The sequence below is a fragment of the Amphiprion ocellaris genome, chromosome 2, assembly GCF_022539595.1.
Source record: "Amphiprion ocellaris isolate individual 3 ecotype Okinawa chromosome 2, ASM2253959v1, whole genome shotgun sequence".
In the NCBI taxonomy this organism is placed as follows: domain Eukaryota; kingdom Metazoa; phylum Chordata; class Actinopteri; family Pomacentridae; genus Amphiprion; species Amphiprion ocellaris.
The window spans coordinates 12,688,607-12,708,916 of NC_072767.1; the positions used below are offsets into that span (position 1 = coordinate 12,688,607).

General features: G+C 37.5%; 1 protein-coding gene and 1 long non-coding RNA gene across 4 annotated transcripts in view; both read left to right on the forward strand.

Moving 5' to 3' along the window:
- Positions 1–1,721: 1,721 nt before the first annotated feature.
- LOC118471827 (uncharacterized) lies at positions 1,722–2,581 on the forward strand. The gene is made up of 3 exons (XR_004849173.2): positions 1,722–1,799; positions 2,211–2,312; positions 2,420–2,581. It is a non-coding gene; the product is annotated as an uncharacterized LOC118471827 (long non-coding RNA).
- Positions 2,582–12,771: 10,190 nt separating this feature from the next.
- Positions 12,772–20,310, forward strand: part of cdc14ab (cell division cycle 14Ab) — a 35,745-nt gene continuing 28,206 nt past the window's right edge. For 2 of the 3 annotated variants that reach the window (XM_023293000.3, XM_023293003.3), the window contains exons 1-3: positions 12,772–13,160; positions 15,099–15,189; positions 16,686–16,761. In XM_023293000.3, coding sequence (XP_023148768.1) covers positions 13,064–13,160; positions 15,099–15,189; positions 16,686–16,761 — 264 coding nt within the window. In that variant the 5' untranslated portion in view covers positions 12,772–13,063. Of the gene's footprint in view, positions 13,161–13,507; positions 13,562–15,098; positions 15,190–16,685; positions 16,762–20,310 lie in introns of all 3 variants that reach the window. The other variant, XM_023293001.3, reaches the window with a different exon arrangement.

Sequence of the window (20,310 nt, forward strand, 5' to 3'; positions counted from 1 at the left end):
GTGACATCCATTCAACAACAGCAGGTGTGGTAAAGTCCTGAGAACAACACAACACTGTTTAGAAGAACATTCTCAGTTTGAAGAATTTCTTTCAGACATGTGATTACAGTCCCAAACAGTGACTGTTAAACTTTAAATGTAACACAAATGTACCATGTGTTCAAACAATAAAGCATAGAAGTCAAGTTAAGCTTGATCAAAGATATTTTTTAGTCCTGTAGCTGAGGAAAGGTACAGCTTCTTCACTTTACAAGCACAGCATGACTCTCAGGGTGAGACAACTGCCACACCTAGTGGTGCAGCAGCAGTAACGTCTGCATAATTAATACCACTCCTTTATACACAAGTCACAAAGTGTCCTCCATGTCAAAACTATGTCTAACACACAACATGATCACTGGTTTTACATCAAGGAAAATCTTATGTATTTCTTTTATGTTGGCTTCACTGCACATTATAATAAATTATTATAAATATAACTTATAGGAGTAGATTACTTTTTCCCATTGTTATTCTACATGTTTCTACAGTCCAATATAAGATCCCAAAAGATCTGGGTGGTATTAGTTTTGTTTTCAGAACTTGTTTTGGGCTTCTTCACACTTTATTTTCTCTTGTTTTTATAATGTTTAACATTCCCTCTGATCCACAGAGCAACCATATTCTAATGAAGTATGATAAAGTATTAACCAGTGAGTGTATATTATGAATAAATTCAGTTACAAAGGGAGTTAGTAAATCTTGCTCTATGAACTACACTACCAGCTGTCTGTTGTCCTGTGCATACCTTGATGTTGGCTGGTTGTGGCTGTAGTAATGGCTGTACATTAGATTATAACAGTGACACAAAGTTTTTAAACCTTTACAATAATTATAGCATCAGCTATACAAATAGAATATTATTATTATTATTATTATTATTATTATTATTATTATTATTATTATTATTATTATTATTATTATTATTATTATTATTATTATTATTATTATTATTATTATTTTGGCAGCAGCCAGTTGCTGCTGCTTTCTGACAATCATGTTGTCCGAGCTTCAGTCTTTAGGAATCAGGAGCGAATGCAGAAGAATGAATGAAAGTGTAGTGGACAGGACTGGATCACACACACTAACTGACTGGACACATTAACTGTTGATATGATTCTGCAGAGAATTAAGAAATATTGCAAACCAAAGCAACAAGAGTCACAAATGTCCATGTCCATGCATTCTCAACACAAAATGCAGGAGGTAATGTAAAGAAATTTCAAGTCTTTACCATGACCACTGAGGGTCAAGATAAAGCCTAAAGTCTAAATGCCTTGATCAAGACACAGACGAGCTTTCATACTGTGATGTGAAAACACATTTATGAAATAAACAGCTCAAGAAAATAAAAAACTATGAACTGGACAAATGTCTGAACAAATAATCAAATCTGTGTCAGAGAGGGAACAATAAAATGAACCATCAACAACACACAAAGAGAAATCATTGTCATTAATTTAAATTTAGAAATCATGAATGTTTTTGTTTGGTCCAGAGCCCTGCACAAATAAATGTTGAAAAGCAGGTGTTTTAGGGTGTGTTTACATGATGATGTGGTTTGACAAAAGAGGAGAACAGTTACAATGTAAAAATGGGAACACACCCAATCCCTGAAGTCACCTGTACACCATATAAAATGTGGTGGTGCTCACAAGAGGAGTATCACAATCCAGGAGGACTAATCAGCAGTACTAACCTGATCATCATGATGAAGCTCATCCTTTCTCTCACTCTCATCTGGACTCTCTGCAGTACAGGTAACTAACCCTAAAGCATTAAAGTACTTCTTCATTTTGACAAAATTCTTCTTCAGAAAAAAGAGTAAAGTGAAGAATACTATATTTAATACTTTGATTAATGGGACATAACATGATATCTTTTTAAAGTTCAAAATATTAAGGTTATAGATTCCCTGAGAGCAGATTCATTTGTTACAGTACATCTGTACTACAAATCTTAGAGATTGTAGAGTTATGAAACTGGTAAAGAATATGTAAATAATAGAAGTGTACTAGTGTATATTAAACACCTTAACATACTGCAATCTTGTAATGTTAAAATCCTGAGAAGAATTTTCAGTCTTCAAACTGTTTAAATGACCTCATACATTTGATTTTAGATTTAAAGTGTGGTCAACTTTTCACTGACTGTTTTTGTCCCTGTTGCAGCTGGAGCCCTTCAGTGTCAAAACTGCACAGATGTAGTGTGTTCAACCACAGAATCGATAACATGTCCCACAGGGACGATGTGTATAACAGCTTCCATTCTAGGTATAGTCTTTTCTTCACGTCATCTGCTACTTTTCATTGAAATACATGTACTGTTAAATTGTGTGTGCTTTCCATCAACATTAACATACTTGACTCTGACCCCGTAGCTAATTTAAATGGAATGGAACAAAACCAAATCTTCAAGTCATGTGCATTGCCCTCCCTGTGTCCATCCACCGGCCCTCAGACATTTTCAGCTAGCTTGCTTGCTGCAAGTGTTCTTGCATCTGCTGAGTGCTGCAACACAGACGACTGCAACGCACCAACTCAACCTGGTAAATACAAACAGATAAGCTGCTTATTGAGGACAAGAACATATAGATATATAAGAAGCAACAATCTGATATATTTTCTCATTAAAATGCTGAAACATTATATTGTATGTTCCACAGGCAAATGATGTTGTTCTTTTCTTTTTCAGCCCCAGTTCTTCAGCCAAATAATGGACAATTGTGTCCTTGTAGCCCCCCATCCTCAATGTGCAGCGTTCCATGCAGGGGAGCTGAAGACACATGCTTTCAAGCTGATGGTGAGACTTCATATTGTGTATTTTAAGAAATACCATCACATAATCTGTTCTGCCACTCTAAATTACTTGAAACTAATTTGTAGACATTTACTCTTATTCATGTATATTCACCTCGACAAACTGCAAATCTGTGGTAGAGATTGTTTTGATGACAGACAGGAGTTGTTGCTTTAACAATTTACCAGTCATGTTTCTGAATCAACTGCTTTTTCATTGAAGACTGAAGAGATTAATAATAACACAAAGGAAGCAAAAACATAACATTTAAGCCATTTTTAAGTTGTCAACAGACTTTTATTCAAAAGATTCCAAAGTAGAGGCTTGCATATGAAAACCCAGATTTTTCATCCACAGTGACAAATGGGATCTTGGGATCACCAGTGTTTGGTTGTGCATCTGGAAACTTCTGTACTGCTGCCACAATTCAGGAAGGTCTGCCATTCTTGGAGACTACTGCTGGTACCATTACAAGTGGACCAATTTGCTCGCTTATACAAACAACTGCTGCCCCAACCACTGCTGCACCAACAACAGCTGCACCAACCACTGCTGCCCCAACCACTGCTGCCCCAACAACAGCTGCACCAACCACTGCTGCCCCAACCACTGCTGCCACAACCACTGCTGCCACAACTACTTCTGCACCAGTTTATACCACTACAGCATCTGCCAGTGATGCATCTTGTGTCAAACTGGGTATGATCCATCTGTTTCTTGGACTTCTTATCCTAACAATCTATTAGTACACAGACAAAGCTGCAACAAAGCACCTGTGAAGCAACCAGGAAGATTCTCAAAGGACCTTTTGAAACTTGAACCTGAGGTTACTACTCACTGCCATCTCTAGTTTGCAGTTAGAGGCTATGAAGTTCATAATTAAGAGGCAGAGGATGGAATCTGGATGATGCTGAAGTGGGAAAATTAACTGATAATGACAGCGATATGTGCTGGCTACGAACCCTTCATCAATGTTTGACAGAATACTTTCACATCATGGCATTTAATGTATACCAATGTGACATTATATTTTATCTTTATTTATTTCTATTTATGTGTAAATTTATTTATTCATGTGTGTTTTTCATTGTTGTGTTAACATTTAAAATGTTACCCGTGTGCCTTGATAAATATCCTACAGTCATTAAATTGAACATAATGGTGGTTAAATCTAGATTAAACCTTTTTTTCTGCTGGTCATCATTAAAAAATGCCCAATTATTAAAATACAGTGCCTGATATTTAAAAGGGTTATTTTATATGGGAGCATGAAATAATTGGAACATTATATAGTGCTTTTGATCTCGACCCATTTTAATCTGAACCATACATACAATAAACAACCCCCCCCCCAAAAAAAACACAATAAAATGCTTCTTCATTTGTTTTTCACAAATCAAACGAAGCTTTCATGAATCAGAGATTGTTTATTAAAGACTATAATACTAAGAAAGCCATGTACTGATGAACACAACATTAATAGTGAAGAATGAAGTCTTCAAAAGGGCTTCAAATAATGCTGTCATTATCTATACACCGCTTAATCCTTATTAGGGTCACAGGAGGCTGGAGTCGATCCCAGCTGACTTAACCATCGAACCACTGTGCAGCCCGGCGTCAAATAAGTTTAAAGTTATCTATTGTAGTATTATCACTTGTCCCCTGTTAAAAATAAATACACAAATCAAAAGATATTTTGGAGATTTTAAATCTTTACTAGTTACATACAAAGTAAGGGGAAACAAATATTCACTGCGCTTCTGAAAGACAAGCAGCAGCTACCAACAACTTTGAAGGTGGAATGTGTTCTTGAGTTGACGTTGTGAACTAAACAACGTAGCTTAAATGCCAGTACACCAACTTTGACCTATTTGCTTGTTTTTGCTGAGTTACTGTTCTTACATAAGTGATGCCTGGATTTTCCATTGCTTAAAAAATAAATCATAAGTTTGGGATTATGTGAACTGAGATGATTGTTGCTTTTGATTTGGAGAAAAAAGTGTTGAGGCCAATGTCACCTGAGGATATGGACTACTGTCTAATCACAAACCCTACAAACTGTTCACCCACCAAGCTAATTTTATAAACTAACTACACTGAAATGACAATGCTGACAATTAATACAAACTCCATCACTAAAGCAATATTGTTGCTAGAAGATTAGATCCACAATATGAAAGTGTTATTGAAAAAGCACTGTAAGGCTTAAAAATAGTTTCAATATATGTGTCAATAAATTCTTAATGCAAATTTGAAATCAGTCCAATTAGCAATAACTGCTGGTCTCTGCGATGCGCTGAGCAGCTAGTTGTTTTGGAGAGCCTATATTTTGTGCAGCGAAAATGGATAGAACAATACACAAGAATCACCAGACTTGTAGAGCAAAAATTTGGTGTTCCACCTGCAACCTTCAGATTAGAAGACTAGTGATTGGAATTCTGGCTCTTTCTGATGGCTCAGCTCACTAATGAGAGCCAATTCTTTCAGATACCAAGTGGTTCCTCAGGTTTTCTGTTGCTTAAATTAATTTATTACCAACAATAAAGTAAAATTATGTGTAATCTGAAATACTAATGTTCACAATACATAATATCAAATGTTTATTATTTAGATGGCTTATTATACTCAACAAGAAACAGAGCTACAAAAAAAATATTTTGAATTACCAAAACAAATACCCATCTCAAGTTGATAAAAAGATCCGATCTCTGTATAATATTTATAAGCTTTTAACTATTTACAGTGAAACAACGTAGAGAAGCTTAGAGAATCACTCATAATCAATCGTAGTCTTTTGCACAAACTGTCGCATAGATTCTGGGTTGTAGGTGGAGGTGGTTATGTACTGGATGATGCTAGACACGGCAGCAGCAGCAACAGCAGACAGACTGACACTTTCATTAGTAGCAGGTTCGCTTGGATGGATGCACAGTTCTAATGTGCCTGTGCAGGTTATGTGCAGAGCCTGCTCGATAAGAGATTTTAACCTTGCATACTCTACATTCTGCCTTTGTATTATTGATATAATTGAAATACATTCAAATCAATTTGCATGCCATCACTCATTTTCTCAGCTTTCCAGCATGTTATCTCTATAGCGTTCTCTCTGTCCTGCTCAGTGTAGACACACAGACGTCACCTCACATCATGGAGTTTCCCAATCACATGTGGCTTAAACAGAAAAAAAAATGAGAATAAAAAAAGCAGCTCTGATCATTCACTATAAAGAACCAGCTCTAAGAGCCGTTTCATTCGCAACTGACACATCACTACAGAAGACAAGCTGCTCCACTAAGCGAGCCACAGCCATCTAATGATGGTCAACATGTGTCATGATGGCCATCAGACCAAACCCATAGAGGGCACTGAAAGAACACAAATGAGGGCCACAGCACTTTTGTATTGAGTACACTCATCCATTTTAATCACATGAAAACAACAAATACTTTATATGAACAGAGGGAGTGACACAAAATAAGATATGTCAACAATGCTGAAGAATTGAGAGGTTAAGAAAAAATTAGGCCTTCAGTTTCAATTAGTGAGAATGAGGCTGTGAGTTTAAAAAAATCAATTAGGATGCCAAAGTTCATTTGACTTAGACACTAGTATTGTTAGACAGATGACCCTTGTGGCTACATTATAATTATGTGCCTATGGAAACAAATTTCTTTACTTCACTAGCTTTACACGTTTCAGCACTAAGAGTCGTATTCCACATCTCTAAAATACACTTAACATGGAATTATTAGAATTATTGTGTGGTGAAAATCATTTTTTTTTAAAAACTGTACCACAGCAATAATAAAGAGTGAAGAGAACAACAATCTGCACTCTTCTTTCTGGAAATCTAATGTTGTCTTGCAAATTCTAAATAAGGTTTTCCATTTGAGAATAATGTAAATGTTCCACTTACACTTTAATTTCCATTCAATATACATTCAAATGGGTACAGTGGCTTGGAGCCTTTCCTCCCAGTGGACTTCTTCAGTTGCTTTCCCTTATTTTAGTCAAGAATTCCAGAGTTAAGTCATGAGCTCAATAGACAGTTAAAGAGATTTACCTGACATTAGGGTTTTATTTAATGCTGTAGAAAACCTTCACTAAACAAAATATGTACTTCTCATATCATTGTGGGGCAGCTGACAACAGTCAGTGGTAAAAACAGAAACTCTGTGTGTCACCATACTGAGTGAAAGTTGATGGCATTCAGTGTAAAGCCCAGTAAATCAGTCAGGTAATAAGACAGGCAGGATAGAGGAGCCAATTGCATTGTCATTATTATTTATTGAGTATTGACTTGTCCTTCCCCAAGTGGAACTTATTACTTTCTTTCCAAGGCTACAGCAGATTTCCCTCACAATACATGGTGTTGCATTTAAGACTTTGCATATCTTTTCATCAGTTGTTCAAGAATAAAATACTAGAGAAAAAAACTCCAGTAACAAGACAAAGTACTGCATTAAGAGGGGACGAGTTCCATGCATGTAATGAGTTCTCCATCTTGTCAGTGGTGGTGCTAAGGTTTGCTTCTGAAGGCAGCTCAACAAGAAAAATACAACCAGTTTGTAGTTTATGTCTACAGGAGTTAACCATTTCAAATGAGAGCATTTATTAAGCAGGATTTCATACAAACTTTGATCTGTTTCCTTTCAAGTAAAATGCAGTTCTGGTGGGCATGTGCATGTCCTGGGCATGCACCGCTTAAATCCTCATTAGGTTCGCAGTGGGGCAGGAGTCTATCCCACCTGATTTGGGGGTGAAGGCAGGGGACACCCTGGGCAGGTCACCAGTCTACCACATGGCTACATATAGGGACAAACAGCCACACTTACATTTACACCTACGGACCATTTAGAATAATCAGTTGTTTTTGGATGGACTGCACAGTTGCTCAGTGGTTAGCACTGAGCTAACCACTAGAAGATTTTGCTTCCCAGCTTGGATCTGGGACTCTTTCTGCATGGAGTTTGCATGTTCTTCCTGTGCACGTGTGTGCACGTGTGGGTTTTCTCTGGGTTCTCTGGCTTCCTCCCACAGTCCAAAAATTGTAAATTGTATTAATTGATTATTCTAAAGTGTGAATGTGAGTGTGATTGTTTGTCTCTATATGTAGCCCTGTGATAGACTGGTGACCTGTCCAGGGTGTCCCCTGCCTTCAGCCTGAGTCAGCTGGGATAGACTCCAGCTCCCCTGCGAACCTAATGAGGATTAAGTGGTGTATAGATAATGGATGAATGGATGTTTTTGGACTGTGGGAAGAAGGCGGAGAACTTGGAGAATACCCATGCGTGCACAAGGATAACATGCAAACTCCACTCTCCCAGGCCCAGGCCGGAATGCCAACTGGGGATCTTCTGGCTGCGAGGCGACGGTGCGAGCCACTGAACCACTATGCAGCCCACAATGACAAACTAGCAAATGAATTTATACACAATTTTTTTGGAACATTCTTAGTTACTAAATTACTAAACAAAATTATGATTTTTCTAGATGACGATTCTGAGCCATAAAGTCAAGATTAAGATCTTAATCGCAACTTAAGGTAAAAATTATGACTTGTGTCACTGATTGAAACACTGAGCTTTGATTTTGTCTTGGTCAATTCTATGGTGTTAACTCAAATTTCAGACTGTTTTAGAACTTGACTGTAAGATATGAAGTCAAGATTAAGACTTTGTAAAGCAAAATTCAATTTTATGGTGATGGAAGAGGGACGTCTGGAATGACTGACTTAGCCTGTTGCTAAGACAGGCAGAGGGACGGATGGATGGACGCATGGTTGGATGGACGGATGGACGGACGGATGGATGGACGGACGGATGGATGGATGGACAGATGGATGGATGATGGATGGATGGATGATGGATGGATGGATGGATGGACGGACGGACAGATAGATGGATGGATGGATGGATGGATGGACAGACGGATGGATAGATGGATGGATGGATGGTCTATAACTATTTGAGTCAAAGTTCTGATTTCTCACAGCAAATTTAATGTCTTAAGCAACATTTTGCACCATGTCAATGAACATCAAAATTATGACTTTTAATATCAACTTTTGGACTACTGTGATCATTCAGTTTTAGATAAATCAAGCCTATGTATTTTCAAATCAAAATAATAACTTTTCAGATCATGATCCTCAGGTATGAGATCAACACTGAGTCTTTTTGAGTCACTATTGTCAGATAATAAGTGAGTAATTTGGCGTCTGTGGTCAAGATCATGACATTTATCTCTTTTGCTGTAATTTCAGTTTTTATATTTTTAGATTGAATACATTTTTCATCAATTCATTTTGTTTTTTGTGGAACTCTGCATTTCATTTTTAGTGCAAATATTGGAGTTGGGTATGCTGTAAGAGTTGAACTATGGGTACCATAGTTTTTTTTGTTTAAATGTGAACAGGCTGCAGTGACAGGAGTGGATGTTTCTGTGTGTCTCTGTGTCCAGGTGTGTCTGTTACTGCAGGATGAAAACAGGTGACCTGGTCTAGACTTTCCCGAGTGGAGTTGGACTTGGACTTCCTGTGGTCCTGTCTTGTTTCCGTGATGTCATCAGTGTGGTGTCGTGTTGATTGTTCCTCCAACCTCTTTAACTCACCTGTTGCTGGTGAGCCGATGTACAGTGTGTACAGCAGGAAGTCCAGCTCAGGTCTGAATGTGTTGAAACCTGAGAAGGCTGTAAACTCACACCTCTGTCCCCTCTGGAACCAGCAGAAACCTGATCTAGGTCACCTGACACCTCCTCAGCTTAGCTGCATCTCTCACAGTCTGCTCACCAACCTGCAGCATGGCAGACACTGGGGCCTGGAGGACACACCAGGATGGCACCCAGATCCTCCAGCCAGGACCAGGTGGTATAGGACGACCTGGGCCAGGACCAGTACCTGGACTGGGACTTGGACCAGGGCCGGGGCCGGGGCCGGGGCCAGGGCCAGGGCCAGGGCCAAGACCTGGAACAGGACCAGGTCCAAACCGTGTGTGGATCTCTTTGATCGCAGGTGAGTTTGACATCATTAATCTGCTATAAACACATAGTCAGCAGTAGTAGTTTAAACAAGGCAGTAAGCCTCAGTGTGGGCATGGACTCTCATATTTAGGTGTTAAAACCACCCAGGACAGATTATTTCACCTGCCTTTATCTTTCTTTTTTTTTATTTTTGTAGAGTTCATTCAGCTCAGTACGGACATAATCTTAACTAAAGAAAAGTCTTATTTTATCTTGTTATTTTAAGTTTAATGGTTCCTCTGTCCTATTTTACATCACTGACTCTATAAGGACAAATCTAGAAGCTCCCTGAGAGCAAGAACTATTATTCAACAAATATATTAAATGAAAATAAAGTGATCCGCAATCTTGCAGCATGTTTTTAAAAGCCTTTAAAGCAGCTTATATCATTGGTTTATATCAGGTAACATTCTCAGTGTCAGGACAAAAATACATGTACATCTCCTAGTTACAGTCAGGTCCATAAATATTTGGACATTGACAACATTTTCAACATTTCAGCTCTGTACACCACAACAATGGATGTAAAATGAAACAATCAAGATGTGTTTTAAGTGCAGACTTCCAGGTTTAATTTGAGGATATTTACATCCAAATCAGGTGAAAGATGGCGGAATTACAACACATTTTATATGTGCCCTCCACCTTGCTTTTCTTTATTATAAAGATATTTTTGTGGGGTTTTTTAGCCTTTTATTATAGTAGACAGTGGAGAGAGACAAACATGGAATGTGAGGAGAAGAGTGAGGGAGGGACATGCAGTAAATGGCCGTGGGTCAGACTAGAACCCATGGACCTCATGGACTGTAGTCCCTGTTTATGGATCGCCTGTCCAACCAGCTATGGCCGTTGGACAGGTCCCCATAGCCAGGCGCCGCCGGCTATGGGGGTGCCTGGCCCTCCACCTTTTTAAGGGACCAAAAGTAATCCGACAAACTAACATAACCATAAATCAAATTGTCACTTTTAATATTTGGTTGCAGTGCCTTCTCCTCTCCAAACTCTTCTCTTTCCATCATTCTGGTACAAGTTGATCTTTGTCCCATCTGTCCATAGGATGTTGTTCCAGAACTGCACAGGCTCTTTACTTTTTTTTTTTTTTTTTTTTTTTTTTGGCAAACTAATCTGGCCTTTCTGATTTGGGGCTCACCAATGGTTTCCAGCTTGTGGTGAAGCCAATGTATTCACACTGGTGAAGTCTTTTCTTAATTGGTGACTTTTACCCAGTGGTGTAGTCTAGTTTATTCTAGTGGGTATACGGCGTATACCTGCGCATCACGCACACTACACCACTGCTTTTACCTCCTGGAGAGTGTTCTTGATCTAGCCAACGGCTGTGAAGGGGTTTTTCTTGACCAGAGAAAGGATTCTTCTGTCATCCACCAGACTTGTTCCCTATGGTCTTCTGGGTCTTTTGGTACTGCTGAGCTCACCAGTGCATTCTTCCTTTTTAAGAATGCACCAAACAGCTGATTTGGCTACACCTAATGTTTTGCCATCTCTCTGATGGATTTGTTTGGATTTTTCAATCTAATGATGGCTTGCTTCACTGATAATGACAGTTCTTTGGATTTCATATAGAGAGTTCACCTCACCAGATTTCAAATGCAAATACCACTTGAAATGAACTGTAGGCTTTTAATCTGTTCCTTGTAAATGACATAATGAGGGAATAACACACATCTGACCATGAAACAGCTGAGGAGCCAATTGTCCAATTACTTTTAGTCCCTTAAAAAGATGGATGACACATCTAAAATGTGTTGTAAGTCTTGCGTCGTTAATGTGATTTGGATCTGAATACCCTAAAATTAAAGCTGAAAGTCTACACTTGAAGCACATCTTGATTGTTTCATTTCATATCCATTGTTGTGGTGTACAGAGGTGAAATGCTGAAAATTGTTTGAGGCATTTGTGGTGATAATTGCAACTGGAGCCAGTTTTCAGACTTTTCAGAACATCCTTAGTTACAAAATGAAAATTTCACTTTTTAGGTCAAGTTTCTTGAAAAAAAAAAGTGTGTCTTTCAAGAAATGAAGTAGAAGGATGTTGGTCAAGATAATGCCTTGTTCAATCAGTTAAGTTTAAAAATGGTATTAAAAAAATAAAAATTTAGATTTTTATATATATATATATATATATATATATATATATATATATATATATATATATATATATATATATATATATATATATATATATATATATATATATATATATCCCAGCGTGTGAAACTGCACAAAAAGACTTATCTGAGAATTCTGTACCTAGCAGAGCGCTGTAACACTCAGAACCTTTGTGGTTATAAATTACAACACACTAATACCCCAAAAGAGCTTCCGTGTGCCAATATACACTTTGTGCACAAATGTAAATAAATCAAAAGAGGGGAGTCTTTGGATGTGATAGTGATAAATATTCATAAAGTAAAATAGTTAAATTAACAAGAGCCAGTCCAGCTTGTTTTCTTGATTCTGCTTTAAAGCTGCTGGACACAGCTCTTAAAGTCTCAAAGATTAGAAAAATGTTTTGTTCTGTCACTATGAATAGGATTTTTTGTAGGTCTTTGGAGTGCAGAATGGTTGAGACATGCAAAAAAGAAGACATTTTATTCAGTTAAAAAAACATTTGTGTTTTTTTTATATTATAACGAAAATCATACAGAAAATACCCAGAACCATCTTTAATTTAAATTTTCGTTGAAATCTTAATCGTACTGTAACAGTTCTGTAAATATAGCTTATTGTCATTTGTTTCTGTGGGCATTTGAAAGCGTCATTGTTTTGGGGTTTCTCAGTGGACCGTGAAGGCAACACGGGTGCTCTATTTGATGATTGGCTGCCGTTGCTATGGGAGCGGCTCCCGTTGCTACGGTAACGTGTCTTAAGGAGGGATTTAGTCAATCAGAGTTTCAGACTCGGAACGTCGTCAAGCAGCTGTGTTTGTTACATGCTAACATGCTAACCCGGGAATATCCACGGTTAAAAACGGAAAACAAAACAACGGAAACGGTCAAAAAAGACTCCGCTGTGTGTGAGGGGGAACTGCGGAGGCTAATGGAAAGCTGAGGTGAAAGTTTTTAACTTTTTAAAACAGTCTGTCCTCTGCTTGCTGGCCTGCTACCGGATGACCGAGCCGCTAGCAGTTTAAAAAGTTTCTGGAGCCAGCGGGCGGAGGTGAGACTCCCCAGGAATTAGACGAATCCATGACGGTGGAGGGCGTGAAGCACTCCCCGATCCTGTCTGCTCTGTTCAGGATGACAGAAGACTGTGAGCTGCTGGGAGCGGCAGAGTTTATTAAAGGTAACTTTGAATGTAGTTAAATAAAGACAAAAAGTCTCATAAATAGTGGAGAGGTGACCAAAGATAATGAAGACAAGTGAAAGATTAATCAAATGGTGCATAATGACAGAGAAGCTTCAGAATTTCTTTAAAGATTAGAAGCTAATAAAGAAAAGAGTTAAACTTCAAAGTCAAAAATCTAATCAAGAATGTTTATTGTCCACCTTTGCAGAACAAAAGTTAAAATATAGCTTCAGCATACATTACAATCAACATCCGATATCTCAATATGTGTACAAGTACTCTGTGTTTGATGCAACTTCATAAGAATGCAGAGTGAACAGAAATATCTTTTTTATTTAATATAGAGCGTCTGATACAGTAGTGGGATATCCAGTAAATACTGATTTGGACCATATATGGTGAGTGGTATAAATACCTTTATAGTTTATAAGTTTTCTTTGCACAGGGATCTCTGTACCTCATCTTTAAGTCTTAAAGTGGTGATTGTGACATGAATTATTTCTAAAGTTGCTTTGTCCTAAGATTTTGTATTTATGTTTTTTTTTATTTAAAATGTGCTACTGTGACTCTGAGACAGCTGCCTCTCACTATCTGTAGTCACCCTCAGCACTATCAGATTGGTTAAACATCACAAATAATGGCCCATCAACACTAAAGTATAGAAGTTGTTTTTTTTCATTGAATGTGTTTATTTTTTAAAGGTATTTAATTAAGCTTTGTGTTTTTCTAAATGTTGATACTATTTTCATTTTACTGCAAGTGTAACTTCCACATATTGTTATCCATTCCATTTTGTGTTTTTTTATTTTATCGCCTTGATCACCAATATTGGGTTAGTTATATGTTGATCAGTTTAAAGATTTAAGTCAAGATTTTTTAAAGGTATTTTTCAATATGCAATATATCAGATATATTATCATTTATGTGAAGAGTATTTTCCTTTTTCTCATCAAAGATAAATAAAAATTGTATACGGTCAGTTGATAAAGGTAAGAAGTGGTAACAATGGCTTATTAGGAGCTAAAGAAGACTATTTAATGTAAAGAATTTTAAAAGAAAAAACAATTTACTGTATTAAAGAGAGTGCAACCATTAAAGATGTTACGGCAGAGTGTATCAACAGGTCCACTGGTTAACAATCATTTAGTCTGGGACATTGATCAGTATTGTGACTGCTAGCCTGGAAAAGGAACAGGTGGCTAGACACAGGCAATTTGTAAAATTTGAATCTTTACTCAAGTTTTAATTACATTTCTTTGACTTATTGACTTTCCAGTCTCAACAGAGCTTTGCTGTAAAAAATTAATTTAAGTGGAAAATATATGGTCATGTTCTAAGAACCTGTTTCTAAATTCATATATCTGCTTGTAATGAATCAATGTCAGTAATTAGGCAGTTGATCCACATTAGTATGTCACTAAAATACCAACATGATGTGTGATTCATGGTGTTGTCCTTTTTTTGTGTTGCTCCTGCTGAGTGGAGAAGAATTCCTGTGGCAACACAGCAGTTTATAACCAGTGTTATAGAGTAGATATTTAATCAGGTGGATTGTGAGATTATTAACAAGATAAGGGGGGAAAACGGCTCAAAAGCTTATTTAAATAATGTTGTCTCAATAAAAAAAATTCCCACTTCAGAGTTTTGTTAAATTAACAGAAAAGCTGAAACTATACATTTCTAGTTTTTAAGGGATCACATGCTCAAAATGGATGACAACACAACCATATTCTTTCCTAAAGTTGTAAAATGTAATAAAACTCTTAACAAAAATTCTGATTATCCTATATTTTGTGGTACACATTTGATGCTACATTAAATTGAGATTTACAAAATAGCATCCAGTTCTATAGAATTTGATTGTGATATTGCGTAATTCAAGGAGTTGAACTGATCTTAGTTTTAACAGTTCATGTGTATCTGTTTCTCTACCAGAGCGCCTATACTTTGCCACGTTACGCAGTAAACCCAAAAGCACTGTCAACACTCACTACTTCTGCACAGATGATGAGTTTGTCTACGAAAAGTAAGTCTATCACACTTGCTGCACTGCATTCTCAGTACTGATCTGCTGCAGGAATATAAAGTGTGAAGATGCTACAGACTGAGTTGTTTTTAGATGAGCTGGTCAGAATTCAGTGATGCTGCTGTTCTCACTCGTACAATGCATATTGTTTCATTCATATAAATCATTCAATAGTCAGACCGTATTTGATTGTGTGTAGAATTGTCTACTTGTAGCACTTTTTAGGCTCATTTCAGAGGAACTTAAGTTGTTACCACAAGGACAGAGGAGACAGACTGTGAACTAGGGATACCAGAAATATTTTCACACGTCTTTAAAATACTTTTCCAATTTATGGTATTTGTTTTACAGTTGAGTATTTCAATGTCTGCTGTTTTTTTTCTAGTCTCAGTGGGCCTGTTGCTGCAGCTACATGTTGTTGTTGTTGTTGTCAAGGACTTAAAGTATCTACACTGCCTCCACTACTTACAATAGCACAGAACACCGGGAACATCACTTTGAAAAGTATGGCACCTTGGTACCTCACATAATAGTGAGTTTCTGGTGTTAAGTATATTAACAACACAGCACAAGGTCTTCTGAAATGCTTGTACATGCTGCAGTAAGACAAGTCTGTTGGTATGGCTAGTTCTTCATCACGCCTGTGGATTCTTGCACTTCCTCAAGAGTTGGTGCGAGATTGGATCAGCCAGATGGAAGCGCCACTGGGTTGTCCACTAATGCTAGAGTTAACTGTTTGATACCTAACCCCTGCCCCTCCAGGAAGCAAATCTAGCTTTTACAATTTTAATGTAGTTTGCTATCAAGTCAGCACAGACATACTAAGAAATGGTTAGGGGTTGTGGTTAGGGTAGGGGGATAGGCTTCAGGTCAATAACAAAGTAATTGACTAGTTTTAGCTTAAAGCAGGTTGTTGCCTGTTGAATGTTCTTGAGCCACAATCAGAGTGTAATCCTGTCGCTACACTGACCCATAACCTATGCACAGTGTTTGTGGAGCAGATGCAGCAACACTATGCTTCTTTTACAATCAACGATTGCATGCATAGACGCAGGTAAGGAGGTTGACCTGACAGGTGTGGAACCAGATTTGTGGAGTATTTTGTTACAAGGAGTATATACCGCTGTGCATACATTTATTATTATTTATTACACACCTCGAATGTTTAAAACTAGTTAAACACGATATGACTGTCAGTATGGTCAAGAAGCGCAAAACCTTTTAGCTAATTTCTGTTTCCTAACTGACAGTGTGGTAGACTGTTCAGATTGGTCCAGACTTGAGTGACTGCAGTGCAAGAAGGTTTTGATACGGAGGAAATGCTTGAGGAATTCACGTGGAGACTTTCACTCTCCACTGCTCAACATCATTTATCATATCAGCCAGCATATGGTAAATGATGGCTGATAGCTTTCAGGCTGATAGCCTGATAGCTTTGTGTGAAAACACTGATGAGATGGAATGATTTAAACTGGCGGATATGTGTGTGTCTCCAGTTTCTATGCAGACTTTGGTCCTCTGAACTTGGCTATGCTGTACCGATACTGCTGCAAGCTGAACAAGAAGCTGAAGGTGAGTTTCTTCTGCTACTGACTCTCCCTCTGCAGGCATGTCAAGAATGCAACAGGACAGACAAAGCATGACGCCACCATGCATTCACACTGTGACACTGAAACTTTTGCAGGTGTATGTGATGCACTGTGGCATGTCACATGGGGTTGGGAGCGCATTTTAAATCCCACCTAGAAAGATGGGGGAAAAGTTGACAATAGCAAAAGCTCTGCTGACAACAAGAACGACTCGGATTACTCTGAAACTGAGGATGAATTTTCCTCAATTTTCAAAGTAAATCTTTCTGTTTTTTAAAAGTGATCCTATATTTTTGCTTTTTCTGGAGTAATATAAAGTCGTAGGCTAATCAGAAGGAGTGTTTAACAATAGTTAGCATTTTGTCAACTACAATTTGCCGTGAGATTTTGAAATCTTTGATACAAAAAAACAAACATTGGAATCAGTGCTTGTACTAGTCATTTACATATTTCATTATGTCATAATCCCCAAAAAATTCTCTGAGCACCAATTATATGGAAAATATTTCATTTTTTGAAATGTTTTTAAAAACAAAAGAAAACTACAGTTTACAAGGTTGGCATCCTGCAAATGAATACATTTTTGGTAGTTATGATCAGAATTAATGTTGGTCTAGAAATCTAACATTGAAAGTGGAAATAGTTGTTAAATATTATCTTTATCACTGCTTTTTTGAAGAGTGACCTCTGTAACTTTTTTAAATTTGATGTTTGAGGGATATTCTAAGATTTTTTTTTCCATTTCTGACCCCCCCCCACCCCTCAATTGTTCTGGTTTGCCAATGCCTGGTGCTGAAACACTTCACGGAGAGGGTCTGCCAGCCATGCACGTGTCAAGTTATAGGCCTTGATTCTTGCAGACAGTTTTTCAATTAGGGAACACTGATGCTTTAACAGCAACAGCTGTGTTCCTAGCCATACTTTGGTTACACTCTCTAATAAATGCATTATGCTTGTCTTTTTGTCATGTCTCAGTGTTTCCCACAGGTTAATATTTACCTGTGGCGGTGCGTAGTGTGGCGTGACGGATGTGCATGTAGAGATTCATGCAGTGTAGAGTGTACTCAAGGTTGTTTTTTGAAGCTACAATTTACACATATCTCTAAATGCCTCACATACAGGGTGTCAGTATGTGGGACATAATGAAATCCTCTAAACACCTCACATGTATCGGTAGATTGTACAATCACTATTGAAACAGAGTGATTTTATCTACTTGGATGGGCCGAACAGAGACACACAGACAAACCTACTGGAGTCAGGTGTACCAATCTAACCAAGAAAAGATTCAGTCATACTTTACAGATTTTTGGTTGTATGCTGGAGACTGAACTCTGTCACAGTGAACATTCACTCTTGTCACTGAATTTTCACACTGCCACATTGAGGATTCACTCTGTCACACAGAACATTCACTTTGTCTTCGCTTTTTGGGTGTTTCAGGTCCTCCTTCAGATCATCTCTGTTTTCTGTTTAATCTGTTACCATGGTGATCACATTCCTATGGTCGACTGTTTTCATTTGTCATGACAACCAGCCTACTGGACGGTTTAGACGCAAACCCTCTGTTTAGTTTCCTTCACACTCACCATGAGGCTGCTGTTTAACAGTTTGTACACAGTGTGTCTAAACCAGTGCTTCTCAAATAGTGGGGCGGAGGCATGACGGGGGGCGCGAGCGACTGGGAGGAAGGTCCGTCTACGCGGAACCAATTAGCTGAACTATTGTTTTAACGTCGGCCTGTTTTTCGCGGTGCACAAACTGCGCTGGCCGTTGTGCACATAGATATTGTGCAAGTCCGTACTTCCGTGTTTGGCAAATACGGACTACCGAGAACGTATTATTAATATGCAATTGGAACACCGGCGTACCTTATCACGTCACCACATCGCCTCATCTACTCTGATTATTTTTTCCCAGGGGTGTGAAACATACGGCCCGCGGTCCAAAACCAACCAGCCAGATGGTCACTTTCGGCCCGCGGGACGACTTTGCAAAGTGTAAAAATTACAGAGAACACATTAACTGTAAATTGTAAATTTGTAAAACTGTAAATTTTAAATAATTTCTAGACCCTGACAAGTTGTTTTGATCATAAAGTGAAATACTAGATTGTTCAGTTCCAGATAGCTGTGACTGAATGTTTTGTGCCTTTGTAGATAAACTGATCTGTCAGTTGCAATGCACATGTAAATGAGGAACTGAGGCATAATACTGTTGAAATTGAACTTGTTTTTCTTAAGAAATTTCAGGCTGATCATAATGTTTTGTAAAAAGATAATTCATTAAATGTGAGCATTTTCAGAATGCATTTTTTCAAACTAAAACAAAAGGAAAAAGTTGGAGTTGTGGTGACTTAGGTTATTATGCTGTGATTTTATTGGGGCCCACTTGAGATCATATTGAGCTTTATGTGACCCCTGGACTAAAATGAGTTTGACACCCCTGATCTTTACTGTGAAAAACAACAAAATGGAATCAGACAAAACAACACAGCCCTGCATATTCACGTTTAATATATATATATATATATATATATATATATATATATATATATATATATATATATATATATATATATATATATATATATATATATATATATATATTTATTTATTTTAGTGGTGGGACGCGATAAAAAATTAATCTAATTAATTACAGGCTTTGTAATTAATTAATCGCAATAATTGCAGTTTTGTCAAATAGCAATATTTGACACAATATGTGAAATTTTTCATTTCAAATAAAATTGTGGTTGACAGTTGAATCAATGAATAGACATATACGTGTTTATAATTTAAAATTGATTTTAAAAAAAAAAAGGAAAATGGGACATATAGAAAAAAGTGATTTTGATGACTTAAAGCCTGAATTTAGTTGTTTTTTCCACTGTATGGCACATAAAATCAGCATAAGTGGTTCAAGGAGCTTCAGAAAGTTGAAAATCCACAGATTCATTCTGTTTTCATCTTTTCTGGGTCTGATAAATGGTGTAATTTTGATGGTTCTTTTTATAGGAATATCAATTTTTATTTATGTATTCTTTTATAAACAAAGTTTATAATTAAGTTATTAAGTTTTTACTCTGTCGAGGCTCTGCCTCCTTGGAGGAGGAATAACCTAAACAACAAAAATATCTCTTTTAAACCACAAAAATGTTTCATTTCTATTTATCTGCATTTTTCATCTGTCTGCTACATTCACAGATTACTGCAAATCTAAGTGCAATTATAGCGATTTTATTCAACATTTTAAGACTTTCTGTAAACTCCAGCACTTTCTAGAAAAGTGGTCTGTTGTGGGATGGCTACACTGTGGCAAAAATTTGAGAACCACTGGTCTAAACCAACAGACTCTGTCTATTTGGATTGTAATTGAAGCTGCTGTTTACAAGTGAGACACTGGTAGTTTGATAACTCTGTTATGACATGAAGGCAGCATTAACCAGGAGCTCATAGTCATCCGGGATCAGGGGGTCCTGAGCTGGACTAGTTTGTCCTGGTTTCACACTCCGACTCTGACTGAATCTGTC